At 54.6% G+C, this 20,152-nt stretch overlaps 1 protein-coding gene across 3 annotated transcripts in view; it reads right to left on the bottom strand.

The window, feature by feature from the left end:
- Window positions 1-7,834: 7,834 nt before the first annotated feature.
- LINGO1 (leucine rich repeat and Ig domain containing 1) overlaps window positions 7,835-20,152 on the bottom strand; it is a 226,098-nt gene continuing 213,780 nt past the window's right edge. For all 3 annotated transcript variants that reach the window (XM_049852559.1, XM_049852558.1, XM_049852556.1), the window contains one exon: window positions 7,835-10,697. In XM_049852559.1, coding sequence (XP_049708516.1) covers window positions 8,841-10,685 — 1,845 coding nt within the window. In that variant the 5' untranslated portion in view covers window positions 10,686-10,697 and the 3' untranslated portion in view covers window positions 7,835-8,840. The remainder of the gene's footprint in view (window positions 10,698-20,152) is intronic.

The following is a 20,152-nucleotide window of genomic DNA, read 5'->3' as shown; positions in this document are numbered from 1 at the left end:
TTGTGCTAGAGCAGCTGTAACTCCACCTCACTCCTGCAGCAGTGACGGGGTGGGGAAGTGAGATGGGGGCACCACATAGGGCTGGGGTGAACCCTGAAGCACATAAAGCAGGCAGACCCAATCGGTGCAGTGCCCTCTCAGGACTTGGGAGCAGTTGGCCCAGAGAGGCACAGGCCATTGCGCAAGGTCAGGAGGAAGTGTCTCCACCTCCAGGTGCTGGGCTCTTGATAGCCCAGGAGAGACACACACTCAGAATGCTTCTCCCTGACCCAGCTCTGGGTGCTGTCGAGAGGGTAGTCATAACCCCTTGCACCCCAATATACCCCCTGTGCCCTTGGAGTGTCCTGAGAGAGGCTCCAGGGGCTGACAGGCGGTGAAAGGGACGAACTTTACTGTGCCTGCGTCTCTCCTTTTTACGACACCATATTTTTTAACGAGCTATGTAAATGCGACCAAGAGGCAGTTGTTCGAACAGAACAAGGAGATACTGCATGGTTTAAAATCAGGAGAGGTGTGTGTCAGGGATGTATTCTTTCACCATACTTATTCCATCTGTGTGCTGAGCAAATAATCCGAGAAGCTGGACTATATGAAGAACGCAGCATCAGGATTAGAGAAGACTCATTAAAACCTGCAATGTGCAGATGACACAACCACGCTTGCTGAAAATGAAGAGGACTTGAAGCACTTACTGATGAAGATCAAAGACTACACCCTTCAGTATGGATTACACCTCAACAGAAAACAAAAATCCTCACAACTGGACCAATAAACAACATCATGATAAATGGAGAAAAGATTGAGTTGTCAAGGATTTCATTTAACCCGGATCCAAAATCAACGCCCATGGAAACAGCAGTCAAGAAATCAAATGACATATTGCCTTCAGCAAATCTGCTGCAAAAGATCTCTTTAAAGTGTTCAAAAGCAAAGATGTCACTTTGAGGACTCTCAGGCTTAATGCCCAAGCCATGGTATTTTCAATCTCTTCATACGCATGTGAAATCTGGGCGATGAATAAGGAAGACTGAAGAAGAATTGATGCATTTGAATTATGGTGTTGGTGAAGAATATTAAATATACCGTGGACTGACAGAAGAATGAACAAATCTGTCTTGGAGGAAGTACAGTCAGAATGCTCCTTAGAGGAAAAAATGGCGAGACTTCATCTCTCATACTTTGGACGTGTTATCAGGAGAGACCAGCCCCTGGAAAAGGACATCATGCTTAGTAAGTAGAGAGTCATCAAAAAAGAGGACAGTCCTTGATGAAATGGATTGACACAGTGCCTGCAACAATGGGCTCAAACATAGCAACGATTGTGAGGATGATGCAGGACGGGGCAGTGTTGCATTCTGTTGTACATGTGTCACTATGAGTTGGAACCAACTTGATGGCACCTAACAATAGCATGTAAATGTCTGCTAGTCAGAGCAAAGTTAGGCCTCCAGCTGCACCCCTCCTCTGGGGCTGGGTGTCCCCCTCAAGCCAACCTGACATTGTGTTTCCCACAGAAAGTTTTTCTGGATGCCACAGGTGGTTGCCTCCCTGTGGCCCCGAGTCCAGCTGAGTCAGAGGTGGGGCCACCACTGACTGACTCATTTGATAACCTTGGACCTGTCATTTCCCTTCCCTGTACCTCAGTTTCCTCATCTGCAAAATGGGAGCACAGGAGTTGCATTTTGTGCTTTTGAGGTATCACCACTTAGCCCCAAGCAATGGCTCAGCCTCCACTGGGAGACAGTCACGCTTATCACTATCCTTGGCCTGCACTCAGGACCTCAGGCATTGGGATCCCTTTCTCCTGCCTGGCTTTGTCTTTCTTCTGCCTCTAGTTTCCTCCTTCTCCTCGTGTGCTCCAGGACATCCTGCTGCTCTATCCCCAGGATTGGCCATCTCCATGGCAGTGTGTCACACCCCAGAACAGGCGTGAAGGGGTGGGAGGGTGGGGCCAGTGGGGGTGCAGGGAGAGCCAGACCCTGGTCCCTGCTGGGGCCACATCTAGGGAGTGAAAATGCCTCCTGGGTTGGCTGAGAGCTGGGGTGTAAACGGGCTGGGGCTGGATACACTGCGGGTCTTTCCTCAGTCTCTGTGGCCAGGTCTCCCAAAGACACCCCCAGCCTTCCCAGACACCAGCACCATCATTTGGCATGATGACAAAGCTTGGGCTGTGGATACAGAATGAGCTGTGATAGGTTTATGAGGCGGCTGTAAAGCCCTTTACAGGCCAAGCAATCGGCTCCTTCAGGACAGTCAGAGGCCCAAACTCCCAGGGGAGGGCCCTGTCCTCCCAGGCTGCACTGCATGGCCACTGGTCTACTATAGACCCCTGCACAGTAGTCCCCAGTTGTCCAGCGGTGCCAAGGTCAGGCTGCCAGGTCCTCAGAACAGGCAGCAGAGCCTTGTGTATGGTTTTCTGGTCTCGGTGATGCTAGATGGACTAGGAGCTGGCAAGCAAGAATTGACTGGCAGAAGCCTTGTTCATGATCCCTGCCTCTCTACCCACTCACTCACCTGTACCATAGCACAGTCTCCACTTCCAACTCATCCCATCCCACAAAGGAAGGAAGCCACAGGTGGTGATGTGGCTGTGCCCACTTCACAGGTGAGAAGCCTGAGTCCAGAGTGATTAAAGAGGAGGGGACCAGTCTGGCGTTTTTTCTGCAGTGAGGATGCGTGAGTATGACTCCTGGCTTTATCACCTACCAGCTGAAACCACAGGCAGTCACTTCTCCCTGAGCTCAGTGTTCCATCGAACGTGAGTATATTAGGAACCGCTCATGGCAGGATTAAATAGGTAATGTAGGTGAAGTGCTGGTGCCTGGTACAAGCCCTTGATAAATAATAGCTGTTATTTTTATCATTGCTGTATTTTCTCCTGTATCCACTGCCTCCCGCTTCTGCCCACTGTGGGAAGAACCCTGGACCAGGGGGCAACAAATGTGGGTTCAACTCCCGGCTCCTTACTTACCAGCTCTAGATGTGTGGGCCAGTCACCGGTGCTCCGGAAGCCACCTACTGCTGGGTGGGTAAACCATAGACTTCTGGGCACCAAGGAGTGGTTCCTAAAAGCAAGGAGCAGGAAAAAGGCACCACCAAGGTCCCTGTGGAGGGTTATTTCCAAAGGTGGCTGCAACAACCTGTTCCATCCTGCAGGACCTTTTGCCACGTGACTTTGCAGCCCCTCCCGCCAGGAAGTGGGTCCATCCTCCCGCCTCGTGATTCTGGGTGGGCCTGTGACTCGCCTCGACCAATAGAATGCTACGAAAGTGATGCCATGTGACTTCCTGGCCGAGGTCTCAAGAGACATGGCAGCTTCCATTTCCACCATCTTGGAGCCCTGAGCCACCATGAAGAAGTCAGCTAGCCTGCTGGAGAGAGCAGCGGCAAGAGAGAAGCCACCCAGCCTCCAGCTATTCCAACCACCCTAGCTGAGGCGACAGACATGGCCGGATGCTACTTTGGATCTTTCAGTCCTGACAAGCCACCCTAGCTGGCACCACACAGACAGAGATCAGCTGTCCTAACCTAGCCCCATCCAATTGCAGAACTGAGAACAAATAAATGATTGCTGTTGTTTTAAACTGCCAAATTTCGGGGTACTTGTTATGCAGTAGTATACAATTGATACAGTCCCCGCGTCCTTCCTGCACCATCTTTACCCAAATTTGGCTTGCACAAGATTGAGCTCCATGGCCACAGTTGACTGGACAGGAGGATGGGCACCTGACTTAGAAGCAGCTAAACCATTGGCTGGTAGGTGTCCAATCAGCTTCTTTTTCTGGAGAACCGGAATGAAGAGATCAGAGATCCTAGGAGGCCAAATTATGAAGGGATCTGGGAGTGAGTTTCAGTCTTGGTCAGGCTGTCATGTCATCAGAGGACACGGAGCTGGGGCAAAAAGAAGCAAGGGTGATAGACCCTGCTCAGACCCAATAAATTAACTCCAACCGGTCTGTGTGGTCCCTGCTCCTTGTACTTATGAACCCTGATCTCAGGCACTAAGAGGCCCAAGGCTTCTTGGCCTGCTGGTGGCAGAACTTCCCTTGGATCTTGGGACTGCTGATACCAGCCAGTGGTCTACACTGCTTCTCTGACCCCTTCTCCCTGTGCCCTGTGCCCTCCAAACACACACACACACGCACGCATGCACTCACGCACACACTCACACACACGTTCTAGCCCTGTCCTCCAGGGCCCTGGGCATGGCTCCTCTCTGTTCTGGGCATACAGGGTTGTCAGCCCTATGGCTTACATTCATCTACTCCACACAACCCGGAGAGGCCTTCAGCAGCCAACCAGAGGGCATAACCCAGGCTTTGTTTTCACCCCACCCCCATTTGGAGTTCCAGCTCTTTGGGGTCCCCATTGTGTCCCTCATACAGTCCCTTGACTCTAACTACCACCCTGCTTGTCCATATGATGTCATGATAATAACAGTGGTCATTAGTATACCCCATCCAGTGCCAGACACTGTAGGTAAGCACTTAACACTGTCTTTAATCCTCCCAACCCTGTAACATAGGATTTCTTAACCCCATTTTCCAGATGGGACTCATGGTGGACATGAGATTTTAACTGAGGTATGCCTGACTCAGGAGCCCATGCCCCATCTGCCACTTTGCTGTGTGACCCTAGGCAGATCACTTCACCTCTCCGAGCCTCATATTCTCACTTGTGAGGGGTAAGCCAAAGCAGGATTCTGGTGCTCGGTGCTCCTCTTTGATACTCACCCTCTTGGGTGCCATCCATGGCTGGGTCCACTTGTTCATCCAGGGTGGGCTCCCAGTCTTATCACCCTTTCTCTTTAAGGCATGCTTGTCTCCTTGAGGAGCAGGCCTAGAGGCTGCCTCTGGTCTTGGTCTCCTGGAAAGCAGGCTGGGCTCTCAGAATACAACATCTTGCTTTTTCCCCAATAGCTTGGCTCCAACCTCACCTCCTTGGACCCAGGCTGAAGGTGGTCACAGCAGCAACTCCCTAAGGGATTTGAGGTGGTGGGACATCTTGACTTCACAAACTCATTGGTTCTGAGGTAGACTGGGGCTACTAAGACCAGGAGTGTGGTGGCCTAGGAAGACTCTGTCCCCAGACCACCTGTAGGTTCTGGCTCTTGGTTGCACAGGTGATGGGATGGGGGCATCTGGTCCTTCTCTCTCCCTTTCAGAGGCTGTAGCCTCTTCAGCCTGACCTTCCAGGGTATCTCCTCTTAAATCTGCCAGGGCTCTTAGCAGCAGTTGAGTTCATTGTCCCCTTCTACAGATGGGGAGACTGAGGCCAGAATGCCTTGTCAAGGCCCCACAACTAGGAAGGGCAGCACCAGAACTAGAACCCAGGGCTTCTGGCTCTCAGCCTGGGCCCTGCCCAGCCCTCGGGCTCCTCTGCTTGGACCAACCCATTCCCTGACCCTGGCCGCTCACATTGCCCCCGCCCCACAACTGCTTCTCTCCCCAGTCTGAAAACAATTTAACGATTTTCTTGTGTTCTTGGGTTTCTCAGAGGCCCAGTTCCTTACCAGTAGCCAGGAATGAATTGGCCCTGAGTCCCCTGCTCTTGCCAGAACTTCATGAAGCCCCAAGGATCCAGGTGACCCAAAGGAGTTAAGTAACAACCCCGTGGGCTGCCTCTTGTGAGTGACCAACAGGGCAGACCAGGCCTTCCAGGGCTGGGAAGATGGAATGTGTGTGTTCTGTTTTCCCTCCACAGGTGGGCAGGCCTAGTGGCTTCTTGAAGCTGCACATGATGCCACTGGCCTCTTGTTGCATACAGGTCACCCACACCTGAGGATTCTTCTCCTTGCTCCTGTGCTCCCCAAAGTGGTCTCCTGTTTGGTGGGGTCCCCAGGCCTGGCTCTGAGAAGCCCTGAGCCAGGCTTAGGCTACGGCCACGGGTGTCCAGAATCAGGCCCTGGTTCTGTCGCTTAGAAGCTGTGTAACTTTGGATAAGCCATCACCTTCTCTCGTCTTCAGTCTTGGCATCTGTATGAGAATTGGACTTGACAATAATCATTACCACATTTGTAGAGACCAAGAAATAAATGCTATGCTCCCTCATTTAATCCTAACAACCAAAACTAGTAGGATCATCTTTATTTTACAGATGAGAAGACCGAGGCTCAGAAGGGTTAATAATAATATCACACAGCTAATCACTCCTAGAGCAGGAACTCAAACTTGGACCTGACCTCAAACCTCAGGTCCTTATCATCACCCACGCAAGCTTCCCCCAGGGACACTTGACCTTTCCCACACCAATATCTCAGGATCTTAATGGGGAGAGGATCCTGTTTCTTCCTTGGGGATAAAACCACAGTTCAGAGGGTTTGAACCTTCCCCAGAGCTAGTGAGAGTTCTAAGGTGGTGGCTGGGAGACAGGGGTGAGGGCAGCCTGGTGTCAACCAGGGGCCAGGAGCAGAGCAGGCTCTCAGGTAAATCTGTAGGCTGAATGAATGAATGGGTTGATGAACGAATGAGTAAGTAACTGGATGCTAACTCCATGCCAGACTCTGCTCTTCATGCAGTCCCGCCAGAGGCTGAGTTTAGAAGATGCCAGGTGCTGCAGTCCCTGGGTGGTGCAAATGGTTAAGATGCTCCACTGCTAACTGAAAGGTTGGCAGTTCAAGTTCACCCAAAGGCACCCTGGAAGAAAAGCCTGGCAATCTACTTCCAAAAATCAGCTACTGAAAACCCTATAGAGCTCTGTTCTACTCTGACACACATGGAGTCGCCACGAGTCAGAGTCAACTGGAAAGCAACTAGTTCAACTGGTTAGGTAAGCAGCTACCTAGTTTATGCTGCTTGGGTGGGGCATGAAAGCCCAGGAAGAGCCCTGATTGGGATTCTGGAAGCTTCTTGTTGCTGAGGGCCAACTTCCCTATTGCTCCCCTTCCACAGTCAACTGAGTCTTTGCCCATTGGTTCCTGCATTTCTGGAGCTGTCCCCTAGCCTGAGGGTTAGTGGGCAGCAATGCCACCCTGGGGCCCACCAGGGGGCTGAATCCAAGGAGTCTCCCAGGAGAAACAGGAATCTTGGCAGGGAGAGGCCAGGTGCCCCTGACCCTAGTGCCCCTCCCTGTCCAACAGAGATGTGGAGGTGGAGTGGGCACATGATCACTGGCTGAGCTGCTGGCCCAGCTTGAGTTAAGGCCTATGGATTCTGGGAAAAGCTAGGAAGTGACCACTGCCATCTGGGCCACCCCTTCCCAGGGTTGTTCTCGAGCATCCAGGTTTGGTTTGACTTGTGGGGAATGGTGAGAGGTGGTGTGTTATCTGACCCTCCTGGTCACCTCATATCCATGTGGGCACCAGCCCCAAACCCAGAGCATTTAAGAGCCCAGGAGAGGCTCAGAGTATGGCCTGGTGGAAGGAAGATAGGGCAAAGCTGGGGTGGTGAGCTGGATCTGCCAGTCCCAAGAGAAGGGCCCAAACTGCTTCCCCAACCCCCTCCCCCCCTAGACTGGGCACTCGTATGGGATGTAGTATACAGTAGGTGCTCAATAAATGCTTGTGGAAAGAACAGTTGGAGAGAGCTGGTACTCTCAATCCCTGGATAGGTCCAGGCAGGCCCAAGCTGACGGGGGCTTCTTCCCCCAGACCAGGGATGGCAGAATCTCTGATGCCTTAGATCCACAGTGGGTCTACAGCCCTATCTCTCAGACCAAGGCTGCTGGCCACAGACCAGGCTGCTGTCCTAGGAGGGTCCTCTGGAAGCTCCCTAGGCCTCCCCTCCTCTGGCACCCCTCAGCCCTGCCCCCATGGAGGGCCCTTCCGCAGCCCCACCCCCGCAGTGAGATAATAATGACCATAATGAGAACAGTCACCCACACATGTGCACAGCGCTTTACAGGTTACAAAGTGTTTCACATACATCATCTCATCAATTCCTCACAACAGCCCTGTGAGGTAGGCAGGGCAGGGAGTCATGTTCCCTTTTGTACAGATGTGAAAACTGAGGCCCAGAGAGGGCCAGTGACCTGCTTGAGGCCACTCAGCATGTCCGCAGCAGAGCTGGGACCAGAAGGTAGGCCTTAGTCCGCCTCCAGCCCCTGGCCCTCTCCACAGACATGCTGTCCTCCAGGAGGACCCCAGCACCTGTCCAGTCTCAGCCATGCCTGACCCAGGCCCCTGCCATGGCAACAGTGCTGCCTGGCAGCCCTCAGACAGGCCCCCCGACCCCATTGGGCAGCCCATCCCTCCACCTGCTCCCTGCAAACAGCCAACTGGGAGCTGGGCCCTGACCCGCCACTCAGCCTGCTTCTGTGCCTGCCCTGGCAGGGTGGGTGGGCAGGTGGGGCTGGAACCTCCTTTCCTGTTTTCCTGAGTGGTCCCTTCCCACAGGGGAAGAGAAGAGAAAGGAGGAAGGGGGAGTGGGGGAGGAAGAGAAAAACAAGGAACTGAGTTGGAAGAAGGCCCTGGAGCAATCAGGACGTCAAAAGTTTGCATTCCGACTAGCTATAGGAAATAGTGTTTTTTTTTTCTCTTTTTATTATTTCAAGTTTTCATAAAAATCCATAATTATTGAAACCCAAGTTACAGAGGAAGTTCGTAACTTTTTTTTTTTTTATTGAATTATTGACTGTGCCTCATGTCGGTTCGTTGGCCTCCGACTCCAGTCTGTCAGCGCGTGCCCGTGAGGTGGGGTCCCCAGGCCTAAACTTCTGAGGTCCTAGTAGAAAGAGGGCAGGCGGTGAGGGCTGGCGGGGGCCGCAGGGGCAGGGGTAGGAGGGAGAAAAAGTGTGTGTGAAGGGGCAGGAAGGGGATGGGAAGGGCTGGGTAGTGAGTGGGCAGCAGCCAGGCCCCTTCCCCTGCCTGGTGTGCCCGGGGGTCCCTGCCCCCCGCCCCGTCCTCATATCATCTTCATGTTGAACTTGCGGGGTGCATCGGCGGAGCTAATGCCCGCGTCTGACTTGCGGGGCACGTACTCGATCTCGATGTTGTGCTTCGTGTTGCCCTTGCCCCGGCTCCAGAGAAACAGCAGCACCAGGCAGAAGAGCACGACCCCCAGGAAAGAAATGAAGCCCATGGTGGTGGCGATGATGAGGGTCTTGATGTCAAAGGGGAAAGGCACAGTGGCGCGGGTGCTGTTGGCCTCTCCCTCGCCCGGCTGGTTGGAGATGAAGGCGAAGGTCTTGTTGGGCTGATGGGGCCAGTCCGGCGAGTAGCTGCGCACGTGCAGGTGGGCAGGCATGGAGTCGTTGCCGCCCGCGTTGGCTGCGATGCACAGGTATGTGCCGTTGTCCTGTACCTGGGCGTAGCGCACCTCCAGAGTGCCATCGGGGAAGACTGTGAGCCGCCCATTGCTCTTGGCTGAGACCAGGTGCTTGCGTGGTGAGAGCCAGAGGATGGCAGGTGGCGGGTCGCCGTCTGCCCGGCACACAAACTGTACCGTGTGGCCCTCATCCACAAACACCTGCTGGGCCTTGCGGTCCCGGATGCGGGCGCGGCGGCAGGTGAAGTAGTTGGGCAGCAGCACATCGGGGAAGTCCTTGAACTCCTTGCCCTGGACAAACTCGGGCGTGGCACATGTGGGCTGCTGCCGGTTGAAGTTGAGCCGCCAGCGGCGCCGGAACACCCACAGGAGACGGCAGTCGCAGGCCAGCGGGTTGGAGTCCAGGATGAGCGTCTCCAGGTTGCCCACTGAGTGGAAGGCCGACTCCTCCAGTGTGGTCAACTGGTTGCCAGAGACATTGAGCACGCGCAGGTAGTTGAGGCCGCGGAAGGCATAGGGCTCCACCACAGCCAGCTGCCCACCCACCAGCTGGATCTCCTGCAGCCGCAGCAGCTCATGCAACATGGAGCCCTCGATGGTACTGATGGGGTTGTAGGAGAGGTTGAGGAAGCGGAGATAGACCAGGTGGCGCACGGCCAGGTAGGGCACGGCGGTCAGATTGCAATGCGTGATGGACAGGGATGTTAGGTTGAGGCCATAGAGGCAGTTGGGGGTCATGGTGTCCAAGTAGGGCCAATGGGAGATCTCTAAAACCTTAAGCCGGTACAATCTCTTGAAGGAGTAGTCCCGGATGGCATTGATGTTGAGGTGCCGGAGCCTCAGGACAATGAGGCCGTGCAGATGGGACAGCGCCTCGGTGGGGATGGAGGTCAGGTTGCATTTCTCCAGCGTCAGCTGCTCCAGGCTGTTGAGGCCGCTGAAGGCGCGGTGGGAGATGTAGACTAGGTCATTGTCGCCAACCTCCAGCGACTTGAGGTTGTACAAATCCTGGAACATGTAGTCCAGCAGGATGACGATCTTGTTCTCACTGATGTCCAGCTTGGTCAGGTTACTGAGGCCGGTGAAGACGCCCAGTGGGATGAGCTTCAGGCGATTGCTGCGGAGCCCCAGCGTCCGCAGGTTGAAGAGGTTGTTGAAGGCGCCGGGCTCCACGGCACTCACGATGTTCTCGTTGAGCTCCAGCTCCTCCAGGTGCGGGAAGCTGACAAATTCGTCCTGGTTGAGCGTCTTGATGCGGTTCTTGCCCAAGTCCAGCAGGCGAGTCTCGGTGGGGATGCCTTCGGGCACCGCCACGAAGCGCTTGCGGTGGCAGAGCACAGCGCGGTCCTGGGCGGAGCACTCACAGCGGGGAGGGCAGCCTGTGGCCGAGCCTGACAACACCGAGCCCAGCACCAGCAGGAGGATGGGCTGCCAGCAGGCCAGTAGGGGGCTGGGGATGCTCCTCGCGCCCCCCGCCAGCATCCTCTCGCTCACCTGCAGCCGGGGGGCAAGCACAGGACAGACGTTTGGTTAGAGGGCAGTGTTTGGCTGGACCCCACTGGAGCCCTCGGTGCCCTGTGCCCTGCACCCTGCTGCCCCGTCAGAATATCCCTGACACCGATAGGGAGGCCAGGGTTCACATATGTTTCCTGCTTGGGACCCCATGGCGAGGTTCAGATGCCCAGGCCAAAGGCCCTCCACACCCCATGCTGCTTCCTCCTTTCTTCTTTCTTCACAGTGCTCAGCAGGGATAAAGCCAGACCTGCCGAGCCGCCCTTGGGGCTCACGGAGGGGATCAAAGACTGAGGTCTCTGGGAACCACCCTGGAAACCAGTGTATCTGGCCCCTGACAGGCCAGGCAGGGGCTCTGGGGCTGCTGGGCCCCTACCTTTAGCCCCAAGATTCCCCAGTCACAGATGTCATGGCCCCCTCCCCACCAGCACTGCTGCTGAGCCCCCAGACCCAAGAGTCCTGGGCAGCCGGCAAACCCAACAGACCCCCAGTGGTACCTGGCATTGTTCATGAATCTGCTCCTTGATGGGTTCCTAGATCAGTGGAGGGCACTCCCATCTATAAAGTGGGGCCCAGTCCCTCCCCCAGCACCTGTAAACCCTAGCAGGCCTCCGTGTAGAATCTCTCTCTGATGCTTCCCTTCCTCTGCGTCCCAGCTCAGCAGCTCAGGGCCTTGAGAAGGCATTTTCCAGCCTCTAGGCCTTTGCTCCTGCAGTCTCTGCCTTCCAGAATGGCCTTTCTCTGCCCAGTGAAATCCCACCTTAAAGGCCAAACTGAATGTCCACTGCTGTGAGAAACTTTTTCTGACCCCAAACAGGAAGTGTGCCTCCTAAAAGCCCCCCAGCTTTCATCTGTCTCTCAGGGTTCCAATCATCTTCCTCCTAGTATCAGGGCTCTGGGAGGCTGCCAGGGGTGCAAGTCCACACTGCAGAGCCAGGAGCAAGGCTGGCGAAAACCCTGCAGAATATACAGGACTTGGTGGTGGTGACAAGGGAGATGAGCTTAGGGAGGGGCATCCTGCTTGAGGACAGGCTGGAAGGTGGAGTAAGCAAGTGGTATATGGAAGCTGGCTCTCTGTTACGCTTTCCCATCTCTTATTCAGAGGCCACTTGCTCCCACTTGTGCCCCAAACGGCCTCCCACTTTTCCTCCCTCCTCTATCCCTGTGTCCCTTCTGCTCTGTGTTCTGCAGAAAAATTGGCCCCCAGCATGCAGAGTAGGTAGAGGCTGGGGGATAGACAAGATGGTCTCTGGGGGCCAAGCTGCAGCCCTGCTCCTCCACTCTCGCTTCTCACACCTAGGTGCCCTGCTGCGGTGTCCATCCCCTTATACTCATGGTCCTGTGGGGGTCTCATTTCTGGAAGGGGTGAGAGGGCCCCACTTCTCCCCCACAGCTCAGGCCCTTCTCCCGCCCCTGCCACCCCCTTCCCACACCATCACAAGTTGAATCCACACTTCAACCCTTGAGGCAACTAAGGTGCAGAGAGGGTGTGGCCATCAAAGGTCACCCAGGCAATAGATGGGGCCGACTGGGAAAGGAGCCCTGTCTGTCAGGCCCCAAAGCCACATACTTTCCAATGCTCTGCCTGTCTTCCAGGACTGACAGGCACTCCTGTTTGTTGATCGGCTAAGTGACCGATTAGCTAGAGAGGTCTCTGGATATCACAGACATGTTATGGAATCTACAAGGTTTTCCTATCCTCTAGGGCTGCTCTGCACCCCCCACCGCCTGCACCCCATCCCTCTCCTCTCTCCAGCCTCCTCTGTGGCTTGGCCTCCCCCACCCCACCCCCACCAGGCCATTTCCACAGTCACATTCGCTCCAGTGACCCACCAGAAAAGCAAACATCCTGACAGGCGATCAATAAGTAACTGGGCTGGCGGCTGGGGCCAGCACGAGTGTGAAGCTGGGGACCTCAAGAGGTAAATAGGACTTTTAGCACCCAGCTCGGGGACTGAAGGGTGGGATAGGGCTGCTGGCTAGGAGGCCAAATACTAGGCTGGGGTGCTGGTGGGATGAGGTGGGGGGACCGAGGGCACAGGGCACTCTAAGATGTTGGTAAACCCCTCAAACACTAATTTGGCATTTGAAGCCGCCACCACCTTGCTTCAACCTACGCATCTACCTCCTGTCCCACCACTCCCCCCAGCAAAGCCACCCAGGTGTCCCCACATTGCCCTGCACATTCCAGCCACTAAGCTATTGCTCATGCAGTTCTCTCTTTTGCAGAACTGTCCCAGCCTCCTGTCCCAGCAGCCCTTGTGGCCTTCCACTCCAAAGGCTGTCTCCTCCACGAAGCCATCCCTGACCTCTTGAATCAGAAATCATCTCTTGCCTATAACAGAGGCACTTTATTCATATTAATAGTAATTTCATGTAATTGATGTATAAATTATGTTAAAATTATGCCACAGACGATAAAGAAATAAAGTTCAAGAGAGGAAGCCAGGCGGGAAAGAATACTGCAAAGTCTTGCATAATGACTAAAGGTGAGAGCTTCCTAGTGACCCCAGCAAAGAGGGAAACATGATCCAAAGTCTCAGCACTTGGCACCTCTCCTGTAATGTCTGTTTAATCCTGGGTCAGTCATGTGTGCATCTGCCTCACCTGCAGTGAGTTCTCTGAGGGCAGAAGGCATGTCTGCAGCCTCGGCCCAAAGCGTGACACAGAATGAATGTTCTTTGAAAGGAAGCGTGTGTGCGTGGATGAGATTGTACAGGGGTTGCAGCCCCTCTAATGGGGTTGACCCTGGGGCAGGCCCACTGAGCAATGGGATACCCAGGGAACTCAAGCACGTTGATGGAAAAGCTGGTCAGCCTTGCCCTGTACAACTGCAACCCCCAGTCCTGGCAGTAGCCCCACAGGGCAATGGGCTGTGCTCCATAGGATCAGAATAGCTCCAGGACAGTGCGCCCTCTGAATTGCCTCATTCCTCACCCATCACATGTGGTTTCCCTGAAGGGTGGGGAAACTGAGAGTTTAAGGTGCCTGCCTAAGCTGGCACAGCAAGAATACGGCAGCTAGTGTCCTGATCTAATACCCCCACCAGGGCTCTGTCATCTAGGAATGCTGGCGGGGGTGTGTCTGAATGGGTAACGTGCCACTTGCTATCCCGGCACTATCAATCCTGCTGGTTACTCCTGCAATTGCCAAGGACAGGTGTTTTATGCATTTTAATCAGTGTTTTATTTTGGATTCTTGCCCCTGAAGGCTTCCCGCAAGGGCAAGACTTTAGAAATTGAACCAATAAATACCAAAGAAATAAACATCACAGGCAGGCAGGTGGGCAGGCAGTGGCAAGCCATGCCTGGAGGATGACACACAGACCCCACAGGAGCCTGGGTCCTCCCCAACCCCACAGCAGCACGGGGAAGCTGGGCCATCAGACCTGCCGCTGCAGAGAGCAAGACCCGGGCTCTGAGCTGCCCCCACAGTGGGGAGGGACAGGCCGCCTGCCACCATGCACCCCCTTCCCCCAACTCACGTCCCAGGGCAGACATGGCCTGGCTCAGGCATCGATCCCGACGCTGGCCGCATGCAGTTCTCGGCTGCCAGCCCACTGTATGACTTTGGGCAAGTGCCTGCCCTCTGTGGCCTACTTCCCCCCATGCAGTGAGGGGGTGGATTCCAGGATCCCCTATGAAGTCAACAGAAACCCAACTTTCTTCAGCTGGAAAGTCAACATCCTCAAACCTGGTTAGAGAATGATGGGAGTACGGGGCCCAGGCCCCAAACTGCCGTTCCACTGGGGCTGGAAGGATATATTTGAAGGTGGCCCCAAGCTGGCTGGCTTCCCTGATTGGGGTATCACACCAGGCTGCCTCCTCAGGGGCTCAGGGTAGGGGAGGGTGACTGGTGGAGACAGAAGGAGCAGGGGTACCGGTGGGAGGTCATGGGTCAATCTTGTCCAGTAAGGCCCCTGGAGCAGATGGGGGTGTCTCCTCCACAAAGGCAGCCAGACACCCCCTTTAGAAAAAAGGCGGGACTAACACTTGCAGAGCACCTGCGACGGGCTGGACTTTGGGCTTTATATACACTCTCAGGAATCCTCACACCAGCACTCAAAAAAGGTATTCCTTCTCATTTTACAGATGAGGAAAACTGAGGTTCCCAAAAAAAGAATTTACTCGCTCTAGGCCCAAAGCTAGAAGGCAATAGAGCTCTGTTCCTGCAGGCCAACCTGCCTGTCCCAGAGCTGCCTGGCATGAAGAGGGGCTTCTCTCCGACCCCTGCAGGCCGATCCAGGAGATGGGTTGTCGTGCCAGGGCTTGCTAGGGCAAGGCCCTCAGGGCTGAAGGAAGGCACTAGTCCTCAGACAGCTGCATTCAGGCGTCCTGCCCCCCAAATCCAGCAAAGCCTTTCCTCAACTGTCAGAAACTGGTACGCCAAACTCACTAGATTTTTGCAGTGTTTTTCCACCCTACCTTTCTCTTGCGCCTGCTGCAGCTGTCTGTGTTAGATTCACACCTAATTTGGGGCTGTTGCAGCACAGGATGGGAGGTTTAGTTATTTTAGGTTTACAGTATCAATATTTCATGGTGCTCCCACTCAGCGTTTCTCGGGGATCTCAGGGATCCCCAGCACACACAGCATGCGATCCCTGGCGTGGAGGCATCCGCCTTCATGGCTGCACCCGGGACCCTGTGGATGCCAGGGCCTCTGGGTTCGTGGCCTGGCTGTGTGACCCAGGACAGCTGCGTTGGACTGTCGTCATGGGGAAATGAAGCAGGTGTGCACGGTCTCATCTCACCCTGACATCCCACATCCCTATGACTGGGTCTGCAGCAGGAAGAGTGGGTGGTGAAGTGGTACGGGCGAGGAGGTGGGGGAGGTGGCAGATGTGGGAAGGGTGGCTGGAGTGCTTTAGACAGAAAACGACTGGAAAAGCAGGAGAGGGGAAAGGTGACAGAAACAGAAAGCCATAGACACAAGAGGGAAACACAGGACAGGATGGGCAATAAAATGGGAGAGAAAGGGAAGGGAAGAGAGGCAGAGAGGAGAGAGGAGGTGGGAGGCAAGAGAAAGGGGGTGCAGGGGGCTGGGCCAGGGTAAGGGTGGAGGAGTCAGAAGACAGAGTAGTTGCCCCACAGACTCAACTCCTGTCCCCTGAGCTCCTTTTGCCCTGGGAGAGCCTAGAGTCTATGAGTGAGTCCGGTCCTCACCACGCCCCGCCTAGGGTGGGTTTTACTACCTGCATTTCTACATGAGAAGGCTGAGACTCAAAAAGGTGTTGGGGCTTGTGCTCCATCACAGAAGAAGGGAGGCAGGATGAGGCATGGATTCCCCATGATCTGCTCTGTGCTGCTGCTGCTCGACTGAGGCCCCTCTTTCGCTGTCAGCTCCAGGGCGTGCAGTTGCTAGAGCCATTTCGTGGGACAATAAAGTGTGGTAGCTGGAAGCACACCAGCTTGGGCAGTGGGCCGTGTGGTTGGGGTGGGGTGAGGGGCAGGGATAGGTGTTGTGGATGGAGGGAAGAGTATCAGCAGAGGTGTGGAGGTTGGAGGTAACGTGCCCTGGTCAGTTTGAGAGCATGCCCATGGGCACCCCAGCTGGGCCCTTTCTTTCTCCCACAGCAGTGGATGACCATCCTCCGCTCCATGCCTGGACACCTGCTCCTCACCTGGCCTTCAGCACCCTGTTCAAGGGGCTCTTCTCCCACGTGCTTTTCTCGAGCTCCCAGGAAGGAGAGATTCTCCTCCTGTGGGTCCCGTCAGGATCTCAGGTGACCCTCAGCCTAACACTGTCTGGGTGTCTGTCTCCCTCTTTCCCTCATCCTTTCCTGCACCCTAGATTGAGAGCTCCCAGCACAGAGCTCAGTCTGATTGAGCTCAGCACCCCCAGGTCCAGCCCAGGTCTTGGGCAAACAATCCCTAGGGTAGGGCCAGGCTGAGAGGGACACACCCCAACAACCCCTGACCTGGGGCACACAAAACTGTGCCCCTCAGGTGTGTCTCCAGTCACTGCGGCCTGACCTGTCTCCAAAGGGGCAGAGACAGCCTCTCACAGCCCATCCCAGCTCACAAGAACACTGGAGGCGGACTCCACTCTGGTCTCTGACTCTTAATAAAGGCTTTACAGTGACGGAGGAGGAAATACAAATCGGTTTTCCACAGGCCAAGCGAGAGCAGAGTATCAGCAAACGTGTGGAGGTTGGAGGTAACGTGCCCTGGTCAACCTGAGAGCGCTCAAACAAAAAAAAACCCAAACCTGTTACCATGGAGTCGAGGCTCCTAATTGCTTCTCTTCTGCCCCATATCCTGACCCAGGTCCCTAGACTCCTTTTAAAGACACTCCATTCGGACTTTCCAGGGCTAAGCCCTGCTGAGGTGTGAATGGCTGATAATGGCTTAAGGTGTGAGCTGCTAATGGGGAGACTCAGAGCCCAGGGGTAGGAAGGGTTGCCTCCTTGCACATGGGGAGGGATGTGGGTGGGCAGCGACTCTGATGGGAGGGGTACAGCACCCAAGCTGAGCTCCTGGCAGGAGAAATCCCTTAGGTGGGCAGTGGGGCAGCGTCTGTCTGTCTCCTCCTGGGCTGGACTGCCTGCCCTCCCTCTCCTCCTCTTTCTCTTCAGCCACCTGCCACGGGGAGAGAAAAATCTACCTGGAAGAAAATTGAGGTTATATCCTTTGTCGTGCATGTTTCTTTATTTTTCTCCTGCTCTTGGTTCTGGCGAAGAGTTCCTGGGCCCCTGGGGTGTGTGTGTGTGTATGTGTATGTGCTTGTGTGTGTGGTGAGCTTGGGCACTGTGTGTGTGGCTTGTGTAGGTGTATGCACCCATGCGCCCCTGCTCCTGCCACTCCTCAGCCCTCTGGCCCAGCGCCAGCCCCATCTCTCAGGTATACTTGGAAACTCAAATCTTCTCCCAAAGGCGCTTACCTGGGCTGTTAGCCACGGTAGGCTGGGGGGAGGGGAGCAGAGGGGCTGGAGGGAGCTGACTGGGCACATTGCTGCCGGCCTGCCTGCTAGGACAGGTGGAGCTCTGGCAGTCACCAGACACCTCTTGGTGCCCGAGTACCTGCCCTCCACTCCTTGCTTGAGGGAGGAATGCCCCTGCCCACCCTACCACCCACCCCATCAGAGCATGGCTGATCTCAGGAGCTGCCAGCCTTCTAGCCAGCCTCCAGCCCCAGGCCATTTGTGGGATAAATTATAAATTTTAATTGTCAAAGCATCTTAGTGTTTAAAGGCTTCTATATATAGGTTCTCCCTCCAGGAGTGGATGGCTTGGTAGGAAGGAGCAGGGGTGGGGCAGGGCCTAGAGGAGATGGCTTCTGGTAAGCAGAGGGCCTGGGCTCACGAGCCCAGGCCTGGCTCCATCCAGTGCACCCCTGCCCCATTCTGTGATCCTGGGTGAGTCGTGGACCACTCCGGGCTGTACTAAGGAGAGAGGACAGCTGGGGAGCTTAGAGCAGGCCTGGGGAGCCTGAAGAGCCACTGGTTCTAGGGAGCTTCTGGACAGGTGGCTCCCCACTTGGACTGAGGCTGCCCCAGAGATGGCAAGAGGTAGGTAGCTGCCCATTTGGGGTGACCTGAGGGGCCCAAGGAAAACTCAGGTCCTGCACCCACATATCTCCCTCCCCATCTCTCCCTAGGTCTTAGATGCCAGCCAGGCTCTCCAGGGCAGGAAGGACTCTGAAGGACTCTGGCCCCATCCCCTAGCCAGGCCAATGGCCCCTTGGCAGGTGCCTGGCAGACACCCCTGCCTTTCCCCCACTTACAGAGGTGCTTCCTCAACCCCTCAGCCCCCTCCAAGTGTTCCTGATGCCCCATGGGACCCCTCCCAGCTCTGCCTTGAGAACAGCTCAGGCTGGCCCACCCTCAGGGTTCAGAGGCCTAGAAACCTGCCAACCCCACCCTGGGAGGGTGGGCTTGGGAAAGTGGCTGGTCACAGCCACATAGGCCAGGGGCAGGGAAGAGGGAGCGTAGAGGACGGAGTGGAACCAGCATGAGATTTGAAGACCAGGGACCTAATAAATACGGTGATGATGATGATTAGAAAAACCCCTATAGAAGCCTTTGGTATGTCAGACTCCATTCTAAGGACTTTACATATAATAATTCATTTAGGCCCACAACAATCTATTGAGGTAGCTACTATTATTAGCCCCATTTTACAAATGTAAAAACCAAAAACACAGAGAAGGTATGTAACTTGCCAAGTTCACACAGCTAGCATGACTTGAAGTTGCTGGGTTCCAAAGTCTATGCTCTCAGTCATGTCCTTACAGTGCCTTGTAAAAAACCAGCTGAACAACTAACACTCTCAAAGCACTGATTATGTGCCAGGCACAAACATGCTTAATCCTTTCATTCTTCAACAATGCTGTGAGGTAGGTATTATTATCTCATTTTACAGATTAGAAAACTGAGGCCCAGGGAGGTGAAGCAACTTGCCCAAAGTTAGACAGTGATAAGTGGCAGAGCTAGGATCTGACACAGATCAGCTGGGATTAGACCCCAGGTAATCTTGACCTTCTTGCATGCTGTCTCTCTATGATTCGGGTTCAAGGCATGAACTTGGCCAAGTGGCTTTACATTTACAGGCCCTAAATTCTGGAAAACAGGGTGGTAGACTTCATGCTGCCCTCACAGGGCTATGAGCAGAAAGTCTAGGAGGAGGGAAAGGAAGATATTTATATCAAACCATGTACTAAGTGCTTTGCAAAGGAGATCCCACCAACCCTCACCATACACCCTGTGAGGAAGGTATCATTAACCCACTTTTTTTTACTGATGAGGAAACTGAGGCTCTGAGCCATTAGTTCATCTGCCCAAGGTCACTGAACTTGTCTGACTCCAGAGGCATGATCACCTTAGAGACCACCACACAGGTGGGGAACCTGAGGCCAAGAGCACCAGGGACTTGTCCAAGCCCCCACAGCATCTCAGGGCTAAGGCCTAGAAAGAACCCCAACCTCCCAATTTTGTAGCCACCTTCTCTCCCCAACAACATGCCAACAACATGGTCCTATGGCCACTCCACATGTGAAGGTTTGGGTTATTTCTGCCTCAAAAAGGTGAAAGGATTTAAAAACAACCCCCCAATACCTCACAAACAAGCAAGTTATTTATAACATGGACAGGCAAACTATAAATAAAATCTCTTGCCTTTCTCCTGGCACTGGCCGTTCAAACCCCTCTGCTCAGTTGAATTTTGGCCAACCCCTTGCCAAAGCCCATTTCTCCAGTCTAGTAAACTGAGCTGAGTATCAGGAAGGGGATGGTCTCCTCTGGGCAGACAGATACAGGTGCTGTGCTCAGCTCAGGTGCAACCAATGGCATCACTGGTGCTCCTGGTCAAGAGAAGCCCAGACCCGGGGGCGGGGGGCAGTGGCCTCTCTGCAAATTCCTAAGGGATGTCCCAAGGCAAAGGGTGCAACAGACCAGTGCAGGCCCAGAGGGTAGGGTGGCCTCTCTGCAAATTCCTAAAGGGA

This window comes from Elephas maximus, chromosome 13, assembly GCF_024166365.1.
Source record: "Elephas maximus indicus isolate mEleMax1 chromosome 13, mEleMax1 primary haplotype, whole genome shotgun sequence".
Classification (NCBI taxonomy): Eukaryota; Metazoa; Chordata; class Mammalia; order Proboscidea; family Elephantidae; genus Elephas; species Elephas maximus.
The sequence above is the reverse complement of the archived record's forward strand: the minus strand, read 5'-3'. Positions and strand labels throughout refer to the sequence as shown.